General features: G+C 46.0%; 2 protein-coding genes across 2 annotated transcripts in view; both read left to right on the forward strand.

Annotated features, from left to right (window-relative positions):
• Positions 1-2,386, forward strand: part of vamp2 (vesicle-associated membrane protein 2) — an 8,864-nt gene extending 6,478 nt beyond the window's left edge. The window contains exon 5 of the mRNA XM_066651403.1: positions 669-2,386. Within this exon, the coding sequence (XP_066507500.1) occupies positions 669-685 (17 nt within the window). The 3' untranslated portion in view covers positions 686-2,386. The remainder of the gene's footprint in view (positions 1-668) is intronic.
• Positions 2,387-7,327: 4,941 nt separating this feature from the next.
• On the forward strand, positions 7,328-23,895 carry per1a (period circadian clock 1a). Its single transcript, XM_066651709.1, has 20 exons — positions 7,328-7,457; positions 8,965-9,358; positions 10,465-10,715; positions 11,081-11,202; positions 12,679-12,880; positions 13,825-14,016; positions 14,205-14,283; positions 14,467-14,573; positions 14,810-14,963; positions 15,052-15,331; positions 16,403-16,508; positions 16,597-16,756; positions 17,026-17,144; positions 17,343-17,519; positions 17,612-17,944; positions 18,051-19,033; positions 19,171-19,354; positions 20,050-20,233; positions 20,327-20,477; positions 20,871-23,895. Exons 2-20 carry the CDS (start codon positions 9,135-9,137, stop codon positions 21,126-21,128), a joined length of 4,266 nt encoding a protein of 1,421 aa, XP_066507806.1. The 5' UTR covers positions 7,328-7,457; positions 8,965-9,134; the 3' UTR covers positions 21,129-23,895.
• The last annotated feature ends 513 nt before the right edge of the window (positions 23,896-24,408 follow it).

Genomic DNA, 24,408 nt, shown 5'->3' on the forward strand with positions numbered 1-24,408 from the left:
CTTCACGCTCTAAAGGAGAACATACTTCATCCTGATTGGTCGGCGCTGGGTGACAGTTTTCTAGAAGCAGAACTTTTCTTGTCTTTATTCGTGGAGAAACTCTCTCTTTAAAAGGATCTTGAAGCAAAATATTTCTAAAGTAACCTTTATTCCATTAAAGATCCCCTTGAAGTTCCCAGTTTAATTCCGTAACAACAGCCGTATTTTATGGTCGATATATTGTCCCAGGAATAATTACGATTAATTATGTTATTGTCATTTTAAGACACTTTTATGGCACTGAAGGTAGTGTCTCTGTCTGATAATTGACGAATGGATGAATGAATGGATGAATCCTAAACAAATAAAATAAAATCAAAACCTGTAACCCATCCACGTAATGGCCCCAGAACAGAGAAGGACTAGACAGGACTGTCCTAGTGGAAGCTTAATTTTTAGAGCGTAGACAACTACGTACAGAATCGCACTTCGTAGAGTTTGAAAAGGCGTCGTGTGAGCGCCCCCTGGCAGAAGACCCCTGAACATCACACACAGTAGAAAGCGAAAGCTGTAAAAGTGAAAAGCATCTGCTCTTTTAACGTTTTGAAGCTGTCACACTGCTCTGAAATGCTTTGTTTTTAACTCTCTCTCTCTCTCTCTCTCTCTCTCTCTCTCTCTCTCTCTTCCAGTCTACTTCAGCTCCTAAAGGCCGGCGCTCCTGCCCCAGTCTGTGCTCATGAACACCCCATTAACAAACAGCCCAGTTATCGACCCCCTGAAAAAAGAGTGTAAATCTGTCCCCTCGATGAACCCCACCCCATAAACACCCCCCCACTCCCATAAACCTGCCCACCCCCCTTCACTCCAACGCCACACCCCTTACAGCAGGACCCCAGTCTCTCCGTCAGTCCCCACGTCCATCCGTCTGTCCGTCCAGTGAGTGTGTGGTGGTGTCTCCTCTGTAAATATGTCCCGGCTTTTTCTGGAGAACAACGACGACGTCCTTCACAAACTGTAAACGGCAGAAGTAAATGGTCACCGTGGCAACTGTTGGGTGTATTTATGATCTACGGTCACACACCCCAATCGTCCTTTGTAGACTTTTATTCTGTAAACAGTTTTTGTAGTGTGTGTGTGTGAATGTGTGCATTTGTAATTTATTTTAAAGGTGTTTTTAATTATTATTCTTTTTTTATTTATTTACTTTTGTACTACTTCTACTCTTACTTCTTCTCCTCCACTTTCCGCTTCGAATTCGACAAACCGACTGCCTAATGACCTGTGTGTGCATGTGTGTGTGTGTGTGAGATATTTGCACGTATCCCCCTCATTCCTTCCTTCATCCGTTCATCTTCCTCAGCTTACGGTGTGTTGCTGGAGTTTTGCCGTAGTGTGTTTTTATTTATTTATTTATTTATTTATTTTTCACACACTCCCTAAACCGAAGTACGAAAGCGAATATATTCGGAGAGTGGCCCATGTCCCGTCCTCTCGGCATGCCATCGTCCTTCATCCACCTTTCTATCTCTAGCTTTCTTTCCGTCTCCTGAGGAAATATAAACTGGTAGCCTTTTATTTTTGTAAACTGCCACACGCCGATTTGGACCAATGTCTGTAGATGTCTTTCTTTTGGTTCCGAAGTCTCTTTAGTGTCTTATCTCTTGAACATTCCTTTATAGCAGTGTAGGATTACGCTGTCTATAAACTGCATGCGAACATACAGGGGACTTAGATCGCCAACAAAGTCGGTTTTAATCCTTCATCAAATTGTAAACTAAGCGCCGGGCGAAATGCATTCCGCTTTAAACTCGAATTAGGGTCCAAAAGTCGTCCAAAGTCGACCCTCGGAAACGAGCAAGGAACAGAGAACCGAGTCTGGCACAAGAACCTGGTTTTTGATGGCGCTTTTTAACTGGACAGAGGCAACTTTCTCACAGCAGGTTTGTTACACAGTATAACCGCTCTAAACATCGCCAGCAGAATCAGTCGACCGTCCGAAGCACAGGGGTTGTACAGAGTGGCGAACGCTGTGTGTCTGTCTCTAGTGCTTCATCTCATAGAGATTATGGGCTTTTTGGTTTTTTGGGGTTTTATTTTTAAATAGTAGATTATATTTGTATTAAGAGAATATATTTTCTGTGTAGGTGTGTGTGTGTGTGTGGGTGAGGGTGAGGCAGGCAGAAAGGGGACCAGGTCATTCAGGACTTCATTTACTGCAGCTGTGTGTGTGTGTGTGTGTGTGTTGGTTTTAGCTCTGTGGTTTAATACACTGCCAAGCCCCTGGGGGAAGGTTTTTGTTTATTTACTCCTCTTCTTTTATTTTTTCTCTCTTTATTTTCGCATTGCTCTTACCAGTTTGCTCATATGCACAGTCCCAACCCCCCAACACAAACATACACACACACACACACACACACACACACACACCACACCCCAGTTACAATTACCCATCATCCTCCAGTGCTCCAGACGCATAGGACGCAATCTGTCAGTGTGAAATGAGCCTGTGTTGAAGTGTGAAGCCACACGTGATCTCTCGCATGTTAGCTTTATCTCTCTCACCCGCTTTCGCTTTCTCTTTCTTTTTTTCTTTCTTCCTTCTCTTCATCTGTTCTCCATCTGTTTTTCTTTTGCTCTTTCACCCATTCTCTCTCTCTCTCTTTTCTTTCCCCTCTTTCTTCCCTCCCCCTATCTCTTTACTCCCCCTCCCCCTCCCCCTTCTTGTTTGTACAGTTGCCTCATGTACATTAGCTTCATCCGAGCAGATTTAGCCGGCTTTGGACAGCGACGGCTGTGGATCAGCTGATTGATTTTGACGTTGGGCGGGGCTGTCTAGCCGTGGGGGCGGGAATAGAAGCTCTGAGGGCGTGGCTTTGACATGTAAACAGCCTGCTTCTGTGCTTCTCTATGGCCATGAATCTGAAGCAGGTTCGTTCTCAGGTATTTCTGCAGAAGGGGGAAAGTTTGAAGAGACATTACCACCGCTTCCATCATCATCCTGTTCTCACCCGGTTCCTTTATTTACTCCTGTCTTAAGAGCGGAAATGGCCTTAGAACTTTGTTTTCCCGTTGGAAACTAATCACCCCCCCCCCCTTACCCCCCTTGCCCCAGACGAAAAGAGCAGAACCGATGTAGGGAGACGACCAAAGACCGTATTGTTCTTGCTTATGCTGCCAACTGCCATCAAAAACAGGTTTCCCACCCTCTCTGGTTTGAAACTGTAATAACACGAGCTTAACTTAAAAACCCTGATCTGCTGGCGCTTTCAGGTCTAGACTTCTTTTACTCGAAGTAGAACTGAAGTTGTGATTTAATTCGGCTCTAAAGCGAGACGCGGGTTTACCCTGGGTTTATAACCGACGACGAGAGCACAACTCCTTTCTTGTTTTGTCTTATTTCTGTGATGCTGCGTATGAAACATGGAAAAACATTTATCTGTAGTTGTTCTGATATATATATAAATATATAAATATACAAACAAAAACCACAAAAAACTACAAACAGGATGTGTATTGTTTGGTGTTGTACTGTGGGGAGTATCCGGGGGACGGGGGTCCAGTTTTGTTTTTCCAGGTAAATGCCCAAATTTAGTGATCGGTAAAAGTTTGTTGTAAAAATGCAATGAAAAGGGGTGGAATTGATCTCAACGCTTAACTTTTGGGGTAGGACTCAAAACATGTAAACACGTAAACAAAGGCTTGTCCGAGGACTACCGCGCGGCGAGGACAAATTAAACTTGATGTCTGTTAAAACCTTTCGGTTAAAGTGCGTGTACGAAGCCATCTCTGTCTTGGTATTTACTGAGTTATCGAGGCCAGTTTCCGCTCTGTTGAAGTCAGATCGCCCTCTTCACTGGAGGGAACAAAAGGGGGCGCTATATCTTCAGCAGAGCGGCTGCGAATTTGTAACGATTTGTCCATACGCACATAGCATGTTGATTTTACTCTGGCTTTTATTTTCTGGCAGGAATAGACTGAGGCCAATAGATGGCGCACTTCAGGGCACAGTTGGAACGCCAGCTTCTACATTTTCTTTTTAAAAAGAGGACTTTTATTTTGTTTTTTTGTAAGGCGAGAGTGAGACAAATGTAATAACGGAAACTGAAGCCTGCCTTATGAAAAGGTCAGTCTGTCAGAGCGTTTCCAAAAATATGTACAGAATAATAATAAAAAAAGAACGTGAGACAAACCTAATTCACGTAGATAGATGTTGTCGTTTACGAATGGAAAATCCGCCTCAGATGGAAAAGCCTGGCTTTCTGAATAGCAATTAAACGGGGCGGGGCTGGAGCAGGTACGGAAGGAAAGAGGCTGGTTTAAGAGTTCTAGAGTTTAGTGCTGGTCAGTTAGGGTCAGTACACTGTAATGGGTGACATTTTCTATTTAATTTCCTTATTTATTTCACGAAGGCTCAGACAGAGAGGCTTAGATCAGCATTGCCTCTGCTCGTCCGGTCACTTCTGGAGGGACCAGGCCGGAGGAAGACGGGCAATGTCCTCTTCACACTCATTTATTTTATTTTCTTCGACTTTATTTAATTTTATGGGTGTTTTGTTGTCTTTGAAATAAAAAAAAATAAAAAAAACGGACGAGGCACCATTTGAGATCCAGACTTTCACTGCAACAACTGTAGAGTAAAGAAAATCTGTCAATATCTATTAATTATACGGATGAACATCTTGGGAAAGTATATATATAAATATACATATATATATATTGGGGGAAAAAGTGACAATTATGACCTGTGTTTATTGTTCCGAGTTAGAAATTACAATGTGTGTGTGTTTGAAAAAACAATGACAACATTAAACATAAATGAAATATACGATAAAAATGAAATTGTTTGTTGTTTATTTTCAGAAACACCTGCTTCTTACACTAAAATATTTAACCTTTGATATAGTATAGTGTTCTCCCTGTGTCTGTGTGGGTTTCCTCCGGGTGACTGTCTGTGAGGAGTGTGGTGTGTTCTCCCTGTGTCTGTGTGGGTTTCCTCCGGGTGACTGTCTGTGAGGAGTGTGGTGTGTTCTCTCTGTGTCTGCGTGGGTTTCCACCGGGTGACTGTCTGTGAGGAGTGTGGTGTGTTCTCTCTGTGTCTGCGTGGGTTTCCTTCGGGTGACTGTCTGTGAGGAGTGTGGTGTGTTCTCCCTGTGTCTGCGTGGGTTTCCTCCGGGTGACTGTCTGTGAGGAGTGTGGTGTGTTCTCCCTGTGTCTGTGTGGGTTTCCTCCGGGTGACTGTCTGTGAGGAGTGTGGTGTGTTCTCCCTGTGTCTGCGTGGGTTTCCTCCGGGTGACTGTCTGTGAGGAGTGTGGTGTGTTCTCTCTGTGTCCGAGTGGGTTTCCTCTGGGTGACTGTCTATGAGGAGTGTGGTGTGTTCTCCCTGTGTCTGCATGGGTTTCCTCCAGGTGCTCCGGTTTACTCCCATGCTCCAAAAACACATGTTGGTAGGTGGATTGGAGACTCAAATGTGTCCGTAGGTGTGAGTGTGTGTCGCCCAGTGAAGGACTAGTGCCCCCTCCAGGGGGTGTTCCCACCTTGCGCCCAGTGATACCAAGTAGGCCCAGTCACTCAACAGAGGACAGTGAATAGAGACTGCAGGATTATTATATTTACACATGTGCAGAGCTGGGCCTTGTGAAGCAAACTGAATATTAGTACAATGTAATTTTGAAGGTAATGGGGAAGTTGAGTTTAATTAGATTTAAACCTGTAATGTACATGGTTTAGATAACATTTAAGACACTAGGAATGCAGTATAAGGTCAACATACAACACACTAGCGCACAGCAATAACATAGAGCAGAGTTACTTATATATTGCAGTGTTTATGACTTTACTACAGTGCTTTTTGTGAAATCCTGACAAAACGAAATAGAGTAAAATAATCAGAAACTGCCACATTTCTACAGTAAACTAATGTATGTCCACCTCTTTACAGGACTCCTGTGATTCTTACTGATTTACACATTTTTTACTGCATCTGAACCAAAATTAACCACATAATATAAATACTCATTCACAGGAACCAGGTAAGGCCCACCTCGAGAAAAGTGTCTGACTGTGGCCCACTGGACATGAGACAAACGTGGCCCAAAGAGGGACGCCTGGTGACGTGTGGCCAGAAGTGGTCTGCTTATGTGACGTCAGTCCTTGGAAAGGGGATTTGAAAACAGGAGATGTAGACCAGACCAGCGGCAGAGGGATATTGTTGTGTGCAGGCTCTATGACTGTAAATACAACTACTGTATATCATATATGACATATCGTACTGCAACACATCAACATTTTGCACCAGCCATGGGCTTCTGGGGGGTCAGAACCTATCAAGGGCATGGGATAGTGGCCTCTCTTTCGTCACTTTCAGTGTCTCTACTCTACTACATTTGGGTTTTACCAAACAGAGCAGTGTATTGCGAAAATCCGCTCTCCTCTAGGGAACATCAGTTGTACACTACTTATGTGGTGCACTGTGGGGTCATTTGTATAAACTCAAAACTGTACTTTATGGAAACCGCTACAAAATGGTGGAACCCTAAAATAAAGCAGTTTTAGACACAGCATGTTTCTCCCACCTACTCCCTTAAGTATAAGGAATTTACATGTATTACAGTATACATTATTATTAATAAAGCTGCACAATAATAATGATAATATTACATTTGATTGGATTTTGATGTGCTTTTCAGTAAGTCCAAGGACAATGAAATACATTAAATAAAAATAACAAACCCATATTAGACCCATAAGCCAATATATCTATTTTCTGGGGACTTCAGGATTCATAACAACCCCCGTTTAAAAGTATTTTGTACAATCCACAGTGTCCACGTTTATTGAATGAGCAAAATGGACTCTGTCCACAGCGCGTGCGGTTTAAGCCAAACGCACCCCAGAGGTCTCTGACGTCAGCACAGGGCAGACTTTGTGGAGAAGCGCAGGGTGTAGGGTGCTTTCGGTACGTTACTGGGGTCTGAACCGAAAAGGAACGCGTCAGAACACAAAGAAGAATTGAACGTGGAAAATTAAAGAGATTAAAAACAGATTTGAAGCCTGACTGCAAACATTCAGCGCTGAAACCCCCTAAATCCCACCCCTGGCGCCGCCCATGGTACCGTCCACCACGGGTTCTGAATATGCAAATTAGGACAGGAGTGCTTCTTCAACGTGACAGTGGAGAAAAAAAATAACAAAGCGAGGCTCCCGCCGACCAATCAGCGTCTGAATAGCACCGCGAGGGCGCGGTTTCCCCTGAGTGGGCGTGCTATGTTGTCAACGAGCAGCCAATCAGCGCCGAGAACTGTCTCTCATGCACGTGTTTGATTCCGTGTTGAATGTGTTTCTCCGAGCACACGGTCTCATTTGTGTCAACAGGCTTGTGCTACGCCTCGTTTTCAACGGATTTCTCCACAGATTTCAACATATTTCTTTCTCCACCGTCGTTACACGAGACTCTTGTCGAGGGCAGCTCCTTTACGGAGGTAAGAATCTCGTCTTTTCCCGTGAAAATGCTTTTTAGTCCCACTTTTGTGGAGGGAGGTGCAGCTACGCCATGTAGCACTGTGTCTGTGGAAACCTGTCGTTTTAAAGCGTTTACTACGCGTTATTGTTTAGTTGTGTGCACAAATTCATCATTTAAAACAGTTATCTCCCCCTGACTCCGTCTGAAACTGCTCCCCACGGAGTAAACTGGGACTGACGAGTGTTTTAACCCCCCCCCCCCCGCCAGACTTTAATCCCTTTAACATAAAGAAATGTGCGTTTTTATCTTATAACGTCTGTCTACAGATAAACAAGAAACTACCCAGCCCACGAAAAGATATGGGTTTTGTTGTTATTATTATTTTATTATTATTATTATTTTATTGTTATTATTATTTAAAGCAAAGACGATCGGTGAACACACAGGGAGCCCCTGTGACATTTTTTTATTATTATAATAATAATCAGATACTATGTGGTGAGCACTGAACACTATTGTGAGTGCACTAGATACTAACAAGTGAGCACCAGATACACTCACGTTTTAGAGAGGGACTGCTGTGTGGTGAAATCCAGTGTCACTGCAGCGCTGAGACTGATCCAACGCCCAAATAAAATGTGCTTCTGTGGGTCCTGACCACTGTAGACCAAGGTGACAAAGTTTGCAGAGCCACACATGGACTACATTCTTTATGTGTAGAACTACAAATGGCTCCTGTGTGGTGAGTGGAGCTGAGAAAATGGGCAGTGAGTCTAGAAACAAACGTGTACAATCATTGCTGATGTGTGTGTGTGTGTGTGTGTGTGTGTGTGTGTGTGTACATTATTTATATATATATGACTTACACATGTGTAGGGGGTGTATACCTCCAATAATCCACATGATTAATTAAGGGCATGTTCAATCTCTTATATTCAGATTAAAGATTGATTATAAATTATTATTGAAATGATCTGGTCGTTACTCGGTTACTGTATTTGACTCGTGTTTATTAAAAGTGACTAAAAATGATATTCAGTTAGAAGACTCTTATAGATAAGGACTTTTATCATATTTTCAGAGCTGCATTTATTTTTAAACCAATGGAAATGCCCCCCAGTGCTGAGAGTTTAATACTGGACCAGTGACTTTTAAAAATGTAGAATAAACCCACATTGTTTATTCTGAAGTAAGTAATAATTATATTTAAGATGGAGTTTTACCTGAAAATTACAGCTTCAAAATCAATGTGATGTTCCACTGAGCCACTCTGGGCTCAGCACTGCAGAAACTGCACTATGTAACTCTCCCCCCCCACCTCGTCCTTGATTTCAGGGCAGTGCTGTAAAAATAAATTACACTCTGCAACTGTAGGGGGAGCCCAGGAGTCACGACACCAAATTAGCCCTTGGTTTATTAAGTGATAAATGAGGTTTTCTCCGTGAGTGTTTCGGCCGATACCGCGTCCTTCACTAAATTCACCTGAAGTGTCATTTCCTTTCTGTGCTGTGTGTCTCTCCTCCCAGGTGTGTGTTAACTCCATCCAGGGCTTCAATAAAAAAGAAAAGGGAACCCACACAGACGAGCGCTTTCGTCTCTTACGAGGTCTTTGCGCCGGCGGTGCTTCATGCCCTCTCACAGAAGCTCTTCCAAACCCATGCATTGGTCTCACTGTGTGACTTAGTGCAGTCTTATTATGAGTGATGTGAACCTAAAAACCCCCATCAGCGGTGATGTCAGCAAAGGGGTCCGAGAAAGGAAGCAGACCTACTGGGACAAAAGTACAGACGATACAGATGCCCACTCCAGTGGGAACGACTCCGCGGAGAGGGAGAGTGACGGACACTCAGGCCAGCGGTCGTCACCCTGCAGCTCCAACAATGGAAAAGACCTGGCTACGGAGACCACAGAGAGCAAGAGGTAAACGTGACCAGAAAACACACTGCTGTTACTTCTGTAGCCATTTATAGGAGCGTATCTTTACTAGGGATGTCCCAGGACAAGTCGTTTAATAGCGAGTCTCGGCCCTTTACTCGGTCCTGTGTGATACACTCCATAACACAATATCACTGCAGTGCACTAAGAAAGCTGTTGCTGAGTGATATTTTAATTTTTATTTATACCAAAAAACTAAGTGAAGAGTCCAAAAACACAGGTGTGAGTGTGGTGCCCTGTGCAGGACTGGCGCCCCCTCCAGGTAGACTCCGGACCCACCATGACCCTGAACTCGATAATCCCTTACAAACAATGAATGAACAAAGTTAGAAATGGTATGAATTCCACTTAGTGCAGCATTGCATTAGTAAACAACAACACTCTGTAAATTTCATTCTCCAGATTAAAATACTCCCACACTGCGGATGTTGTAGCCGCATCCTGCCACAGGCGGCACTCTCCCTGAATGTCACTCGTGTGAACACTGACGGTGAACAGAGGATTGTGCTTAGGACTGTGGTAAATAAACACATACGGTTCAAAAAGTGTCCTGATTGGCCCCGGTCCCGAGTCTTCACTCGTGTGCTTTAATTCTGTGGTCGAAATTTTAATTAGATTTTGTCGCTGTCCACAGAAAACCCTGGCTTTCTCTTTTTATTTTTCAGATTTTTTTTGCATCTTGTAAAATTTTCATAAAAAATGATCCAAAGGAAATGTTTTAAATCTCCTCAGATAAATTCCAGTTTACATTTGCTTTAAAATTCACCCGTTTGGAGAAGTGTGTTTCTTGATTTCACACTTTTTACGGTGTAACTTTCACCTTTTTATATTCATTTAACAACAATTTCACATTTTAATTAAAAGTTACGAAATAAGTTTTATTTTTCTCACTGTGTTTCCCCACGTTTCATGACTCTACTCTTTTCTCCGATGTCAAGAAACACACTCCTCCACAGTCAGGACCAGAAACTCTGGAGCCTTCTGCATCTTTCCGTGAACGAGCAGTTCCTCAGCCCAGAACGTCATGTGCTGTGCGATGCTACTTCGCCCATCTCTAATCAAAATATAATTCCTCTCCCTACCTCCTCCAGCTCCAACTCCCACAGTCCGTCTCCCCCGAGCAGCTCTGCGGCCTGCAGCCTGCTGAGCGGTTCGGAAGTGGACCAGCCGTCCACCAGCGGTTGCAGCAGCGAGCAGCCAGGGAGACGGCAGACTCAGAGGGAGCTGCTGAGGGCCCTTCACGAGCTGAAGATACGGGTTCCTGCTGATCACAGAGGAAAAGGCCGGTCCAGCACTTTGACCTCGCTGCAGTATGCGCTCAACTGTGTTAAACAAGTCAGAGGTGAGTGAGAACGTTGCTCTCAAACAGAGACACCTGCGTTTTAAAGCAACCCTAGGCCTTAATTTTACCATAAGATGACTGCTTCAAAATCATTGTGATGCTGCACTGAGCTGTAAGAGTAAGAATAGAGGCTCTGTCAGAGCTACTCCATGCTCATCACAGCAGTAACTGCACTGTGTAATCCACCCTGCACCCCTCTGCCTCTGCCTTGATTTTAGGACCAAGGCAAAACTTAGTGTTGCTTTAAAATTGAATGTAGCTCTGCCCGTGTTATCTGTTCATATAAGTCATGGTGTTTCATACAGGGCTTGATATGTGTATTTAAATATGTATAAGATCCTTTGTATTTTTTTATAATGATGCAGCCAATCAGGAGTATTATCACCAGTGGAGCGTGGAGGAGAATCACGGCTGCTGCCTCGATCTGTCTGCGTTCACTATCGAGGAGCTGGACAACATCACATCAGAGTACACGCTCCAGAACACCGTACGGAAAACCGCACAACATCACACTCACTTCTCACTGTTGTCCGATGGGTGTGTCACTCTTCCCCCAGAGAACATGGTTTAATGAGTGTTTATTTAGGTCTCTTATTGAATAGAACACTTTGGAAAACATATTTAGACGTAAAATGCAACCTTCTGCCCTCGTTATATAGTTCATTCATTATCTGTAAGCCTTATCCAGTTCAGGGTCGCGGTGGGTCCAGAGCCTACCTGGAATCATTGTGAGCAAGGCGGGAATACACCCTGGAGGGGGCGCCAGTCCTTCACAGGGAAAAACAGACACACACACTCACACCTACGGACACTTTTTTTTTTTTTGACTGTGGGAGGAAACAGGAGCACCTGGAGAAAACCCACACAGACACAGGGAGAACACACCACACTCCTCACAGACAGTCACCCGGAGGAAACCCACACAGACACAGGGAGAACACACCACACTCCTCACAGTCAGTCACCTGGAGGAAACCCACACAGACACAGGGAGAACACACCACACTCCTCACAGTCAGTCACCAGGAGGAAACCCACACAGACACAGGGAGAACACACCACACTCCTCACAGACAGTCACCTGGAGGAAACCCACACAGACACAGGGAGAACACACCACACTCCTCACAGACAGTCACCCGGAGGAAACACACGCAGACACAGGGAGAACACACCACACTCCTCACAGACAGTCACCCGGAGGAAACCCACGCGGACACAGGGAGAACACACCACACTCCTCACAGACAGTCACCCGGAGGAAACCCACGCGGACACAGAGAGAACACACCACACTCCTCACAGACAGTCACCTGGAGAAAACCCACGCAGACACAGAGAGAACACACCACACTCCTCACAGACAGTCACCTGGAGAAAACCCACGCAGACACAGAGAGAACACACCACACTTCTCACAGACAGTCACCTGGAGAAAACCCACGCAGACACAGAGAGAACACACCACACTCCTCACAGACAGTCACCCGGAGGAAACCCACGCAGACACAGGGAGAACACACCACACTCCTCACAGACAGTCACCCGGAGGAAACCCACACAGACACAGGGAGAACACACCACACTCCTCACAGACAGTCACCCGGAGGAAACCCACGCAGACACAGGGAGAACACACCACACTCCTCACAGACAGTCACCCGGAGGAAACCCACACAGACACAGGGAGAACACACCACACTCCTCACAGACAGTCACCCGGAGGAAACCCACGCAGACACAGGGAGAACACACCACACTCCTCACAGACAGTCGCCCGGAGGAAAAGTCAGAAAAAGACAGCTTCCAGAAAAGTCAGAAAACAAATTTTAGAATTGGTCTCCACTATGTGCCATTTAATACAGTGAAACAAAACATGGCGTCTGACTGATGTGTTTTTTTTAATTCATTGGAGTCTGTGTGGTATATTTTCATGATTTCTCCTCTCTCTGTTGGTGTGTAGGACACGTTCTCCGTGGCGGTGTCCTTCCTCTCGGGGAAGGTGGTGTATATTTCTCCTCAGGCGTCCTCTCTGCTGCGCTGTAAACCCGAGAGGATTCAGGGCGCGGTGTTTTCAGAACTCTTGGCCCCTCAGGACGTCAGCACGTTTTACAGCAGCACGGCCCCCTGTCGCCTTCCTCCCTGGGCGTCCTGCGCTCGCGCTGGTGAGGGGAGGCTATTTTACAGAGCTCTATGTTCCTTCAGAAACGTGCTGAGTGTACACTGTGTCCAGAAGTTTAGAGACACTTCCTTACCCCTTCTTTTTCATTTATTTATTTCGTGTGGTGCACAGTGGTGTTGTTTCAGTCTCATCATCGCTGTTTTATATGGAGTTATGTTTTGTGTGAAGAGAAGTGTTTTTGTTCCATGGCAGTAGCCCCAGTAGAATCAGAGATGTCTAATGTAAGGTTTGTAGAAAGAATAAATCACGTGGATGGCTCTTGCTTCTGTAATTTCTCATTTGCTTCTGCTTCATTTTTTGTTGCTGAGTTTTGGGCCACTTTTCATGGGTGGGAGGGGCTTAGAAGACCATTGGTCAACTGAGTTTGGAGTGACAGCTGCTCTGAAATGTGATCTAAAGGATGCCATTCAGCAGTTGTTGCAGGTGCTGCGGCTCTGTTGAACCAGTTGTTCCCGTCCTGCTGGGGATCACGTCCGCTGGAGCGGGGTGGGCGTGGCTCAGGTTTAGACGAGGTTTCGCAGCACCTGTCAGTCCAAACTCTGTTGACCAACTGATATTTAAAGTGAATGCTTTTTTCTAAGCCCCTCCCACATGTGACACGGGCGCAAGAAGAAAAAAGACAGTCGAAGCAAAATCTGGTGAAATGCATGTTGTGTATCTTCTGTGTTGCTTTTGATTCCTTATTATTTTTTGAAGATTTTATTTTTTTTTTTTGTAGAACTCCTGGCACAAAAGTAACTCCATATGAGGCTCTTGCTGCTGCTCAAGACCCGTTCCTTGACATTTCATTTTTTACTGTGGCGATTATACACACTTCTGTTATTAGTGGTGTCTCCAAACTTTTGGACAAATTGACAGGACTGCATTGGTGTTGGCTCTTATTCTCATTAATGGTCACTGATGAGCTGTGTTGAACTGTTTGGACAGTGTCCTCCGTGGACTGTGCTCAGGAGAAGTCCATGTTCTGTCGGATCATCGGGCAGAGAGAGAGCGGCGGAGAGATGAAGTATTATCCGTTTCGTTTGACCCCGTACCAGCTGACGCTTCGAGACTCGGACACGGCCAAACCTGAGCCCTGCTGCCTCCTCATCTCCGAGAGAGTGCACTCCGGATACGAGGGTGAGACTCCTTTACTAAGTGGAGCTGTGTTTTCATAATCGCTGCTGCTGTGAGTTATTTGTAGGTGTGTTTTTGGAAAGTGTTTATAGGATAGATGAGCCGTCATGTGACAGAGTCCCGGGGCTTTTCCGTTTTGTGTCTCCACAGTAGTCCCAGTCATACTAACTATCTCTCTCTGTCTCTGTCAGCTCCTCGTATCCCTGCGGACAAACGGATCTTCACCACCAGCCACACGCCGAGCTGCTTGTTCCAGGAGGTGGACGAGAGGTTAGTGTTCTGTCTTTTTGTAGTTATTGTTATTGTTTTGTTTTAGGGTCCTCTCCTCAGGGCTGCAGCTTGTGTGTGTGTGTGTGTGTGTGTCCTCTCATCTCAAAGCTGTGCCATTGCTGGAGTATCTGCCTCTGTTTGTGTGTGTGTGTGTGTGTGAATAATTGTTTCCTCTTTCTTCAGGGCTGTGCCATTGCTGGGGTATCTGCCTCAGGACCTGGTGGGAACTCCTTTGCTGCTGCACCTTCATCCCGAAGACAGACCACTGATGGTGGACATTCACAAAAAGAGTGAGTCTGTGCCTGTTGGACGTCGGCAAGTCTCTTTTTATTTGAAATAAACAGGAGCTCCGTGTACGTACCATTCCATGAAATGTCATTCTGTTCTAATTATTCTTAAATAATCCCAGTCCCTGAAAGTCCTTGACCATGGTCAGTTTCCATGTCTTTAGTCTGTAAGCTGCACCTTTTCTAAATTATGCTGTGGTGGTGTTGTTCCTCATGTTGTTCTCGTCTCTGTCCTGCAGTCGTGCAGTACGCCGGTCAGCCCTTTGACCACTCTCCTCTGAGGATGTGCGCTCGAAATGGAGAATACCTCACCATGGACACAAGCTGGTCTTCCTTCATTAACCCCTGGAGCAGGAAGGTGGCCTTCATCGTGGGTCGCCACAAAGTCAGAACGTGAGTGATCATGTAAGACACATACTGAAGTGAGAGAGAGGGAGGGAGGTTTTATGATATAACACATGTATTTGTTTCTTATCTGCAGGAGCCCACTGAACGAGGACGTGTTCACTGCTCCCGAGGAGGAGGAGCTGAGGCCGATGTCTCCGGAGGTTCTTCAGCTAAGCGAGCACATCCATAGGCTCCTGGTTCAGCCGCTCCACGGGGTCTACGGGGGCATGGGGGGATCTCAGGGGTACGGCAGCCTCGGCAGCAGCGCCTGCGGCGGAAGGGGATTGCGGGAGCTCCAGTTCAGCATCACCTCGTCCAGCGACAGCACTGGACCTGCGGATGAAGCAGCGGGACACAGCGACAACAACAACCTGGTGAGACCTTAACCTCAAGGGTGTACACCTCGGAAGGCTTTCCATCAGGGCTTCATGATTGCGGTATCAGACACCAATTCTCAAATCTCAGACACTGCTGGGTGTTTTTATGTATATCCCACCTTATTTAATGATGTCTGAATAAAGTTTTAAGTGAGGAACACAATAACAAGCTCAGACCCTCTAAAGGCTAGGTCATGCTCCTGCGTTGATCCTGTGAAATGAGCAATATATAGACGCAAAACCCAAAGCTGTAGCATGTTGCCAAAGATGGCAGCAATTGTCATTAGTTCACTGTCGGATGTCCATGGATCAAGTTGAATTGAGGAAGTCCAGAAATAGGAACTCCTCCTCCACACCACAGAGGCTGCAGACAGCAGCACATTCACGGTGAGAGATTGGAATATCAGGGAATGCACAAGAACAGAGAAAAAAATACCTTATCCAGTTCAGGGTCGCGGTGGGTCCTACCTGGAATCATTGGGCGCAACGTAGGAATACACCCTGGAGGGGGTGCCAGTCCTTCACAGGGCAACACACACACACACACATTCACTCACACCTACGGACACTTTTGAGTCGCCAATCCACCTACCAACGTGTGTTTTTGGAGCGTGGGAGGAAACCGGAGCACCCGGAGGAAACCCACGCAGGCACAGCGAGAACACACCACACTCCTCACAGACAGTCACCCGGAGTGGGAATCGAAACTCACAACCTCCAGGCCCCTGGAGCTGTGTGACTGCGATACTACCTGCTGCACGACCTTCCCTTTATCCTACATCCTACAAATAGTGCTTTACATCGGGTTGAGGAGGATATTTGAGATTCAGCTCTAGTGTTGTGGTGGTGTACTTTCCGAGTCAACGCAGCAGCATACGTTGGCCTTCAGTCTGTTTCAACAATCACGGTCTCATGCCTCAGGAAAATATATTAAAAAAAAACAACCCAAACAGATCTTGAACAAAATAAGGAATAAGGAGTCTGAGCTCTCCTCCTCATGAATACCTCTCTCTCTCTCTCTCTCTCTCTCTCTCTCTCTCTCTCTCTCTCTCTCTCTCTCTCTCTCAGACCTTCCAGCAGGTGTGCAAGAACGTGCACATGTTGAAGACGAGTGGACAGCAGGTGTACACAGAGTCACGAAACAGACCCACACCTCGAAAACAGACCGGCTCAGGTAAATACCACAGAAATGACCTCACCTTAGAGATGTTCGCTAACTCCAAGGCCATTGCTTTAGTTCTCATATAATCCTTATGCTCCAGGAGTTGTGGTTAAGCCTGTTGAAGCTGGGAGCAGTCCCACAGGGATCCAAAAGGTGGAGGCACTGAGCCCTCAAGCACAAGCTTCGAGACAGACGCAGAGAAAAGAGCCGCTGGCTACTTACTCATACCAACAGATAAACTGTCTGGACAGCATCATCCGGTTAGTTGTGTGTGTGTGTGTGTGTGTGTGTGTGTGTGTGTGTTAGGGACATGTATAGAACTCCCTATTTTCTTGGAAGTCAGTAGAGCTCTTTAGTTCCCAAACTCCAGAAACGGAAGTTGTAAATTTAATGTAAAAATACTGCACAGTGTTGCTTTAACGCTGAAGAAAGATGCCTGTAAACCTATTTAAACAGTGGAACCTTCAGCCTCTGTGTTGAGTTTTCTCCCCTGAGCCTTGACCCAGTGTTTGTTTTGGTCATTTTACAGTTATTTGGAGAGCTGCAATGTTCCAAACACAGTAAAGAGGAAGTGTGGCTCCTCCTCTGGCACCACGTCCTCCACCTCTGACGAGGATAAACGCAGAGAGGGCGCTGGGCCAGCCAAAGGTAAACACAATATAGAGGAGGACCAAAGTGTCTGGGAATTAAATCTTGATTTTGGAAGATTTAATGACATCAAAGTTCTTCCTAAATGTAACCATTCATAAATTTTTCCCTCTTGTGACGGAGAAGAATCACATCCTGTGTAGTTGTGAATGCGTATGTACAGATTTCACAGTGCCTATGCCCTCCTTTGTCCTGCAGACATAGTGGAGACCCTGGAGGTGTCAGAGGAGGCGAAAGTTGTCGCCCAGGAGTCCACCCACCCCCTGACGCCCCTGGCTCTGCACTACAAGGCTGAGAGTGTGGTGTCTGTGACCTCTCAGTGCAGCTTCAGCAGCACCATCGTCCACGTTGGAGACAAGAAGCCCCCAGAGTCAGGTACCCCCACCCCCCAAGTCCGGAGAGCCTTGTCTGCCACCAGACATCTGTGGATTATAAAGATTAACGAAATCTTTCTGTTCCTTCTCCAGATATCGTAATGATGGAGGAGCCTCCGACTACACCAACTCCTGCCCCATCTTCCTCAGCCCCTCAGAACTCCAGGGATACTCCAGCGGGAGCGACCCCACAGCCCTCTGCTTCACTCAGTCCGGAGAAGGAGAAGGAGAGGGAGAAAGAAGGACAGAGAGGGGGAGGAGGAGGAGGAGGAGTGAGCACATTAGGGCTCACTAAAGAAGTTCTGTCCACTCACACTCAACAGGAGGAGCAGGCGTTTCTCAATCGCTTCCGAGACCTCAGCCAGCTGAGACTGGTCCAGCCCAGTCCGACCCAGCTCAGACAACCGGCTTCACCTGCTGCTAAAGGTACTGTGTTCACCCTGTTGGTGGCTCACACTAGGTTCTGACTTGTCCTCCATTTGGTATCTTCACTCTGCTCTGTCATTATTTATTGTGTTTTTCTGCTGTTCAGGTGTCCGCAGTTCCCAGAACTACCCAGCAGGGGGTGGCAGTGGTCGGCGGCGAGGAAGAGGGGGCAAAAGACTGAAGCAGCAACCCGAAGGACCCTTCCCTGAGAGCCCGGCCCTTTCCGCGTCTGTGCCCAGCATCCCACCGAGATCCACAGCAGAGATCCCTAGTGCTGGAGCCTTCCCCAGAAATCAGCAGCTGTCTGTGGGGGCTCAGTCTTCGTCTTCCCCTTGGCCGACTTCAGTAGGCTCCCAGGCTAGCGGACCCCCTGTAATGACTCCATATCCTTCTGGGTGTGTGCCCTTTTATTCCATGTATTCCCCTTTCCCTGTCCCTGTCCCTCAGATGGAGGTAGACCCCAGGTTCCAGATGTCATCCTCTTTCCCTCAGCAAAGCCCCCGGCTTCCGATGCACATCCCCCAAATGTTTCCGTCTATGGCTCCTCCAATGATGGCCTTCATTCTGCCCAACTCTATGTTCCCGCAGTTCGGAGGAGCTAATGGAGCTCCTATACAAGCCGTGCCCCTCACCACTCAGATTAATCCTCAGTTCAATCCAGCGATGGCTCAGATGAGCCCCCCTGTGGCTACTTTAAACCCCAACTTGGGGCAGTTCAATCCACAACCCCCCCAACTCAATCTCATCCAGCCTTTATCTGTACCCCAGCAGTTCTATAACCCCAACCTCATGTTTGGATTCCAAAACGGAGTCCCTGTAAATACCATGCCCTCTGCAGTTGCTCCACCCATTCCACCAGCCCCACCCCCTCGAGACCCCTCCCGCTCCAGCACCCCTCAATCCACAGGGGAGGGGACGGGGTCTCCTCTCTTCCACTCCCGGTGCTCCTCCCCTCTCAACCTGCTGCAGCTGGAGGAGGTGCCTAGCAATCGTACGGACCACACACAGCAGACTCCACCCCCAGGGGGCGTGGCCATGCAAGGAGGAGGGGCACAGGCTTCGGGGACGAGGAGCAGCGCTAAAGATACAGTGAGTGAAAGGCTTTTTCAGTGTTGAGCAGAGGTTTGCCTCATGTTAGGTTTGTTTTTTCTAAGTGAAATTATACAGGAAACCACACTCATCCCTGTGGACAGTTTGACTCTGGTTTTTGTTTGTTTTTCTCTCAGGCTGAAGTTAATGAGTCCAACCAGGATGCGATGTCCACCTCCAGCGACCTGCTGGACCTTCTGCTGCAGGAGGACTCTCGCTCAGGAACGGGATCAGCCGCCTCGGGCTCTGGATTTTCGGGATCAGGCTCGGGGTTGTCCGGCTCCGGCTCTAACGGCTGCAGCACCTCAGGGAGCGGCACCAGTGAGTTCTAACAACACGGAGCACTTTCCTACTGAATGTTGACTGTGTTTTAGCTCAGGGCTCCACAGATTCAGGGTTTTGCAGGAAATCAATATTGAAAAATGCATTTGGAGGATCAGGGTTTGAAAAGCAGCTGATGTGTATGAATGGCATCAGCGTCGTCTTATATCTTTTGGGTTTCTCTCACTTTGGGTCACCACAGCGAATCATTACAGGCTACACATCCCACTCGCCTCCCCAGTGGCTGGGACACTCAAAAAAACAAGCGAACACTTTACTTTGGGAGGAAAACTGAGCACCCAGAGTAAACCTTCGGACTCTGGAGCTGCGTGGCAGTGACGATACCTTGCTGCTCTTCAGATGACCTCAGGATAAAGAGAGATCTTAAATTTTTCCGTGTCTACAGTGAGAATATGAACCTGTAACAAGGGTCAGATTCAAGGCTAGCGCTAAATTTAACTCGGTTCAGAAAATGTGAACGTGAATCATTTTGGACAAAAGAACAGCAGCCTTTAAATATTACATTCCCTCAGAGAGTCGCGTATTGTTTATATGATGCTGCTGTACGCCTTTTAATTCTTTAAACCTTTAAACACAAATGACAACAAGTGTGAGCCTCATCTCACAAGAAAGTACCCAGGCACTGTTTGATTTACATCAGAAAACACAGACCTTCTGCTCTGTTTAAACTCCAGGGAGCAGTAACACCAGCAAGTACTTCGGCAGCATAGACTCCTCCGAGAATGACCACGCTCACAAGCCAGCGTCCGGAGACTCCGGAGAGGAGCAGTTTATCAAATACGTTCTTCAGGATCCCATCTGGCTCCTCATGGCCAACACAGACGAGAAGGTGATGATGACCTACCAGATGCCCAAAAGGTCAGATACCGCTGGTTTACCTGGGGTTGAGGACGGGGATTTGAATGTGGACGGTCACTTTAACTACACCGTGTGCGTGTTTGTTTTTTACAGGGACAGAGAGACGGTGCTGAGGGAGGACAGGGAGGCCATGAAAACCCCTCAGATGAAGCAGCCTCACTTCACTGAAGAGCAGAAGAAAGAGCTGAGTCAGGTTCATCCCTGGATCCAAGCTGGACGCCTCCCTAAAGCCATCAACATTACTGTGAGTGGACCTCCTTAAAAACTTCACTCTCTCTCTGTCTGTCTGCCTCTCTCTCTCTCTCTCTGTCTGCCTGTCTCTCTCTCTCTCTCTCTGTCTTCCTCTCTCTCTCTGAACAGTGCAGGGGATTGTGAAGTATGAAGTATACCTGATAGTCCAGATGTTCAATTAAAAAACTTTTGTAATTTATATAAATTATTAGAACAATCCTCTAAACTGAACACACTTAAATATAAAGCAAATAAATACACAAACATATTTAACACAAACGTGACACGTTCAGCAAATAAACCACAGGAGTCTTTATGAAATCAGCACTTGAATAACACTGTTATTGATATTATTTTCATGATCATTACCATTTAAACCCAACCCTGGCTGCTGTGTGTCCCTCAGTCCTGCAGAGGGTGCGGTTCTCCTACAGAGACCTCGTCTCTGCCACCGTTCGACGTGGAGCCTCACGACATGGATCTGACCCGGATCCTGAGGGAGGAGAGCGATCACATGACCTCGCTCACAGACGACTCGGCACATCCGGAGAGCGCCGATCCGCCAGAAAAGGCTCACAGAGACAGTAACGCCAGCGACACGACAAACACAGGTGTGCGGGACAAGGAGGAAGAGGTGACATCGTCCTCATCATCAGGAGAATGAAGGAGAAACTGAGCTCCAAAAATCTGTAATGGTTTAATTTCTGATTTCTCTGAGGTTCTGGTTTATTAGGTCCATCTGCCTCTTGCCCGCGTGTACTGGCCTTTTATATTAGAAACACTGTGGATCTGTATCTGAAGAGTTTCAGTCCAAAGTCACGGGCTTGTAACTCACTCGGATACAGACACACTGTAGGATCTCTGACACAAGGGCCTGCTTCTTCAAAAACAGTAAAAACCTCATCTTTGGATTCAGGGCTCAACCGTGTGGCTACAGACGATCTCTAAAGGAAGCCGCACGTTAAATAACAACCACTGACAAATAAAAATCCTCTCATGAAAGTTGCAACTACAAAAGAATGCCCTGGTGTTTCCTCTCTTTAAATGATGCGCACAAAATCACGTGAACATGAACATCGGTCTGTGCCGTCAGTGCTGACCTCACTACGTTTTGGGACAGACCCATTGTGGCTGATAACGTGGTCCAGATATGGGTTTACACTCTGTAAGTGCAGATGTGCGTGTTTCTGATAAAACGGCCAGGGCAGAGGTACGTATTGAATTAGAAACTCAGTGTCTGAAGCCATACTTTCAAATCATTGCACTTCATTCTGTACAAAGACTTGCCTTTAGGCGGTGAATGCACTTTGCAGTTTTAAACAAGGCATTTTTTTATTTTATTATTGTTTAATATTATTATTTTTTATTATTAAATGATTAAATGTTTGGTGACCACAGTTTAGCTCTCTCTCTCTCTCTCTCTCTCTCTCTCTCTCTCTCTGTGTGTGTGGTGTTGGAAACATCTGAAATGTGTCATAGTTTAAAATAAGATGATATTCCTTTATGTAAATAGAGGTTCTGGGTTGTTCTAAGCCGAGCCAACGCTACACGACTTTTACAGTCCTGATTGATTCGGTCCTGAAAGCGTAGAGCATCACACACTTCTACAGCGTTTTTCTGTTGTTAAAGTGCGTGCAGTAAATGATCAGACAATCACGATTGGACCATAGCGAGGGCCCACGCGGCCCAGGCATCACTAAAACTTTAGGCTTCACGTGTGGCCGGGTCTTGTGAGTGCGTGTGTACAGACGGGAGGCGTGGGAAGTCAAATGCAGAGTTTTGGGGAAGCACTGTATTTTCTGCTGCTCTTCTCTCTGTGGGCCACTGGAGACGCTCTGTTCTGAGCGAGAGACGTGTAGCGGTTTAAATCGTGGAGTGGGGCCTGGCTTTGTGCGAAATAGAAGAATTATTATTTTCTTTTGTTTAAAGGTTTGTTTTCTATCTTTTATTATGGTTTTTTATTTTTATTTTTCTGCTGAAGGTGTAAATTGAGGAAGGATTGTACTCACCAAAGACACTCTTTTACAGTCGAGCTGTACATTTGAATTAATGTCATTTGTAAAATACACAAACTGTGATAAGTTCATCCCCGTGGCCCAGTGTTAAATCTACGTTTTTACTTGTGTGCACAAGTTAGAGCTGCTGACGAAGGCGGCGCAGACCAAGTCCTTCATCCCTCAGTTAATTTACCTCCTGGGTTTTGTTATTGTTTTTATTTCCCGTGTTAGAAGATATGCAGTTTGTAGTTTTTTGTATTTTTTTTTTTGTTTTTTTTGTCTGTTTTTGGACAAAAGGAGCAGAACTACGCCTCCGGTTTGCGAGGAGCTGATCTGACCGTTCCTATGGAAACGCAGTAGTCTTGCTGGGTGGACTTTAAATCGTATGTAACACAGAAACTCCTGCGGTCGTGGAGGTTAGGACAAAGATTAAACCCAGCACAATGTGCCTGAGGTTGAAATAAAAAATAAAGCAATTTCAAGACTTCAAGCCAACAGCGCTAATTCTTTAAAGGTGCAGTCAGTCAAATTTATATCGTTTTACAAAGTGCAACTCTCATCAGATGAAGAATGAACTGCTTTGTCGTCCCAATGTTGTTAATACACAGGCCACTAGATGTCACTGTAAACACTGCTTCATGTGCGTTAGCATTAGAGAAATTGGCGGACTGCTCCTTTAACTCCTTTAGCCGTGGTTGGCTGTGTTTTAACTCCCCTGGGTTTGAATGCTGGGGCTTTTTCTAAAAGCTTGTCTGTGAAAACAGTCAGGTTCCAATCAGTTTACATGCAGTAGGTGGTCTTGATAGGAGCTTCTCGTTGGAGGACAGTCTTTTGTACATCGTCTCTGTACCAGCGAGCAGATGTGAGTCAGGGTTTCATTAAAGGAACACTTTAACAGTTTTAACCTCATTTCTATCTGCTGTGTTCGTGGATTACAGTTTCCCTTCTCTGAGAAGAATTCTCCCAGCGTTGTCCCCAATGATCAATCCCCGGTGATGCCACAGCCATCCGTAAGTGTGGATGGGTGCTAACCAGTGCAGGGTTCCGCTTTTATAGATTGTGGTGGCGATAAGTGGTAAAATACTCACTTCAAACCACCACACTGAGGTCATATTAAATTCTACAAAAGTTTAGAGCTGTGTGAGCGTGAGGAGAAGTGGTGGCTGCCTTCCCACACTTCAGAGGAAGTGTGTGTGCCAGCTTTGACCCTCCTCTGTGTTTTCAGAAAACAAACTTTCTTGGAATAGACATATTTTCTTTGCTCTCTCTCATTTAAGTCCAGGGAAACATGAGGAAGATATTGTTGCTGGTATCAGATCACATGCAGCAGATGGAGATTAGGTCGAGGTCTTGAAGTGTTTCTTTAACCCAGTGCTTTATAGAGGATTTCTCTCTTTCCTTTTAATGTTCAACAAAATAAACAATGAAATCTAAACCAACTCTGGCCTGTTTTGTCAGTTCACTTTTGTTGTGTTGGTTTTAGTTACTCAAATAAAAGCAGATCATATCTGTAACTCAACACACAGCTACTTGTTGTTTTTTTAAAAAACATATTTACACACAGTTAAGGGTCATTTATGGGACATTTGTGGAAGTATTTACCAAAACCAAACCTAATTAATTTGTATGTTAACATTTCCCAGCCTCTGTTACTCTGAGCCAGTCTGTTATTGTATTAACTGTTGTGATTTGTAAAGACTTATTTGTAGGTGAACTAGCTCTACTTTATAATTGAGTAATTTGGGGCCTTATTTAAAGGTCGTCTGGGTGGCGACACATGGATCAGGAAGCGCTGGGTGAGTGGATATTTGGTGGGAGATTTATGGCGCCCCTTGTGGTAACCGAAGTGAAGAAACAACACCAATATTCATTCATTCACTCATTCACTGTCTGTAACCCTTATCCAGTTCAGGGCGACGGTGGGTCCAGAGTCTACCTGGAATCACT

Source organism: Hoplias malabaricus, chromosome 18 (genome assembly GCF_029633855.1).
Source record: "Hoplias malabaricus isolate fHopMal1 chromosome 18, fHopMal1.hap1, whole genome shotgun sequence".
NCBI lineage: Eukaryota > Metazoa > Chordata > Actinopteri > Characiformes > Erythrinidae > Hoplias > Hoplias malabaricus.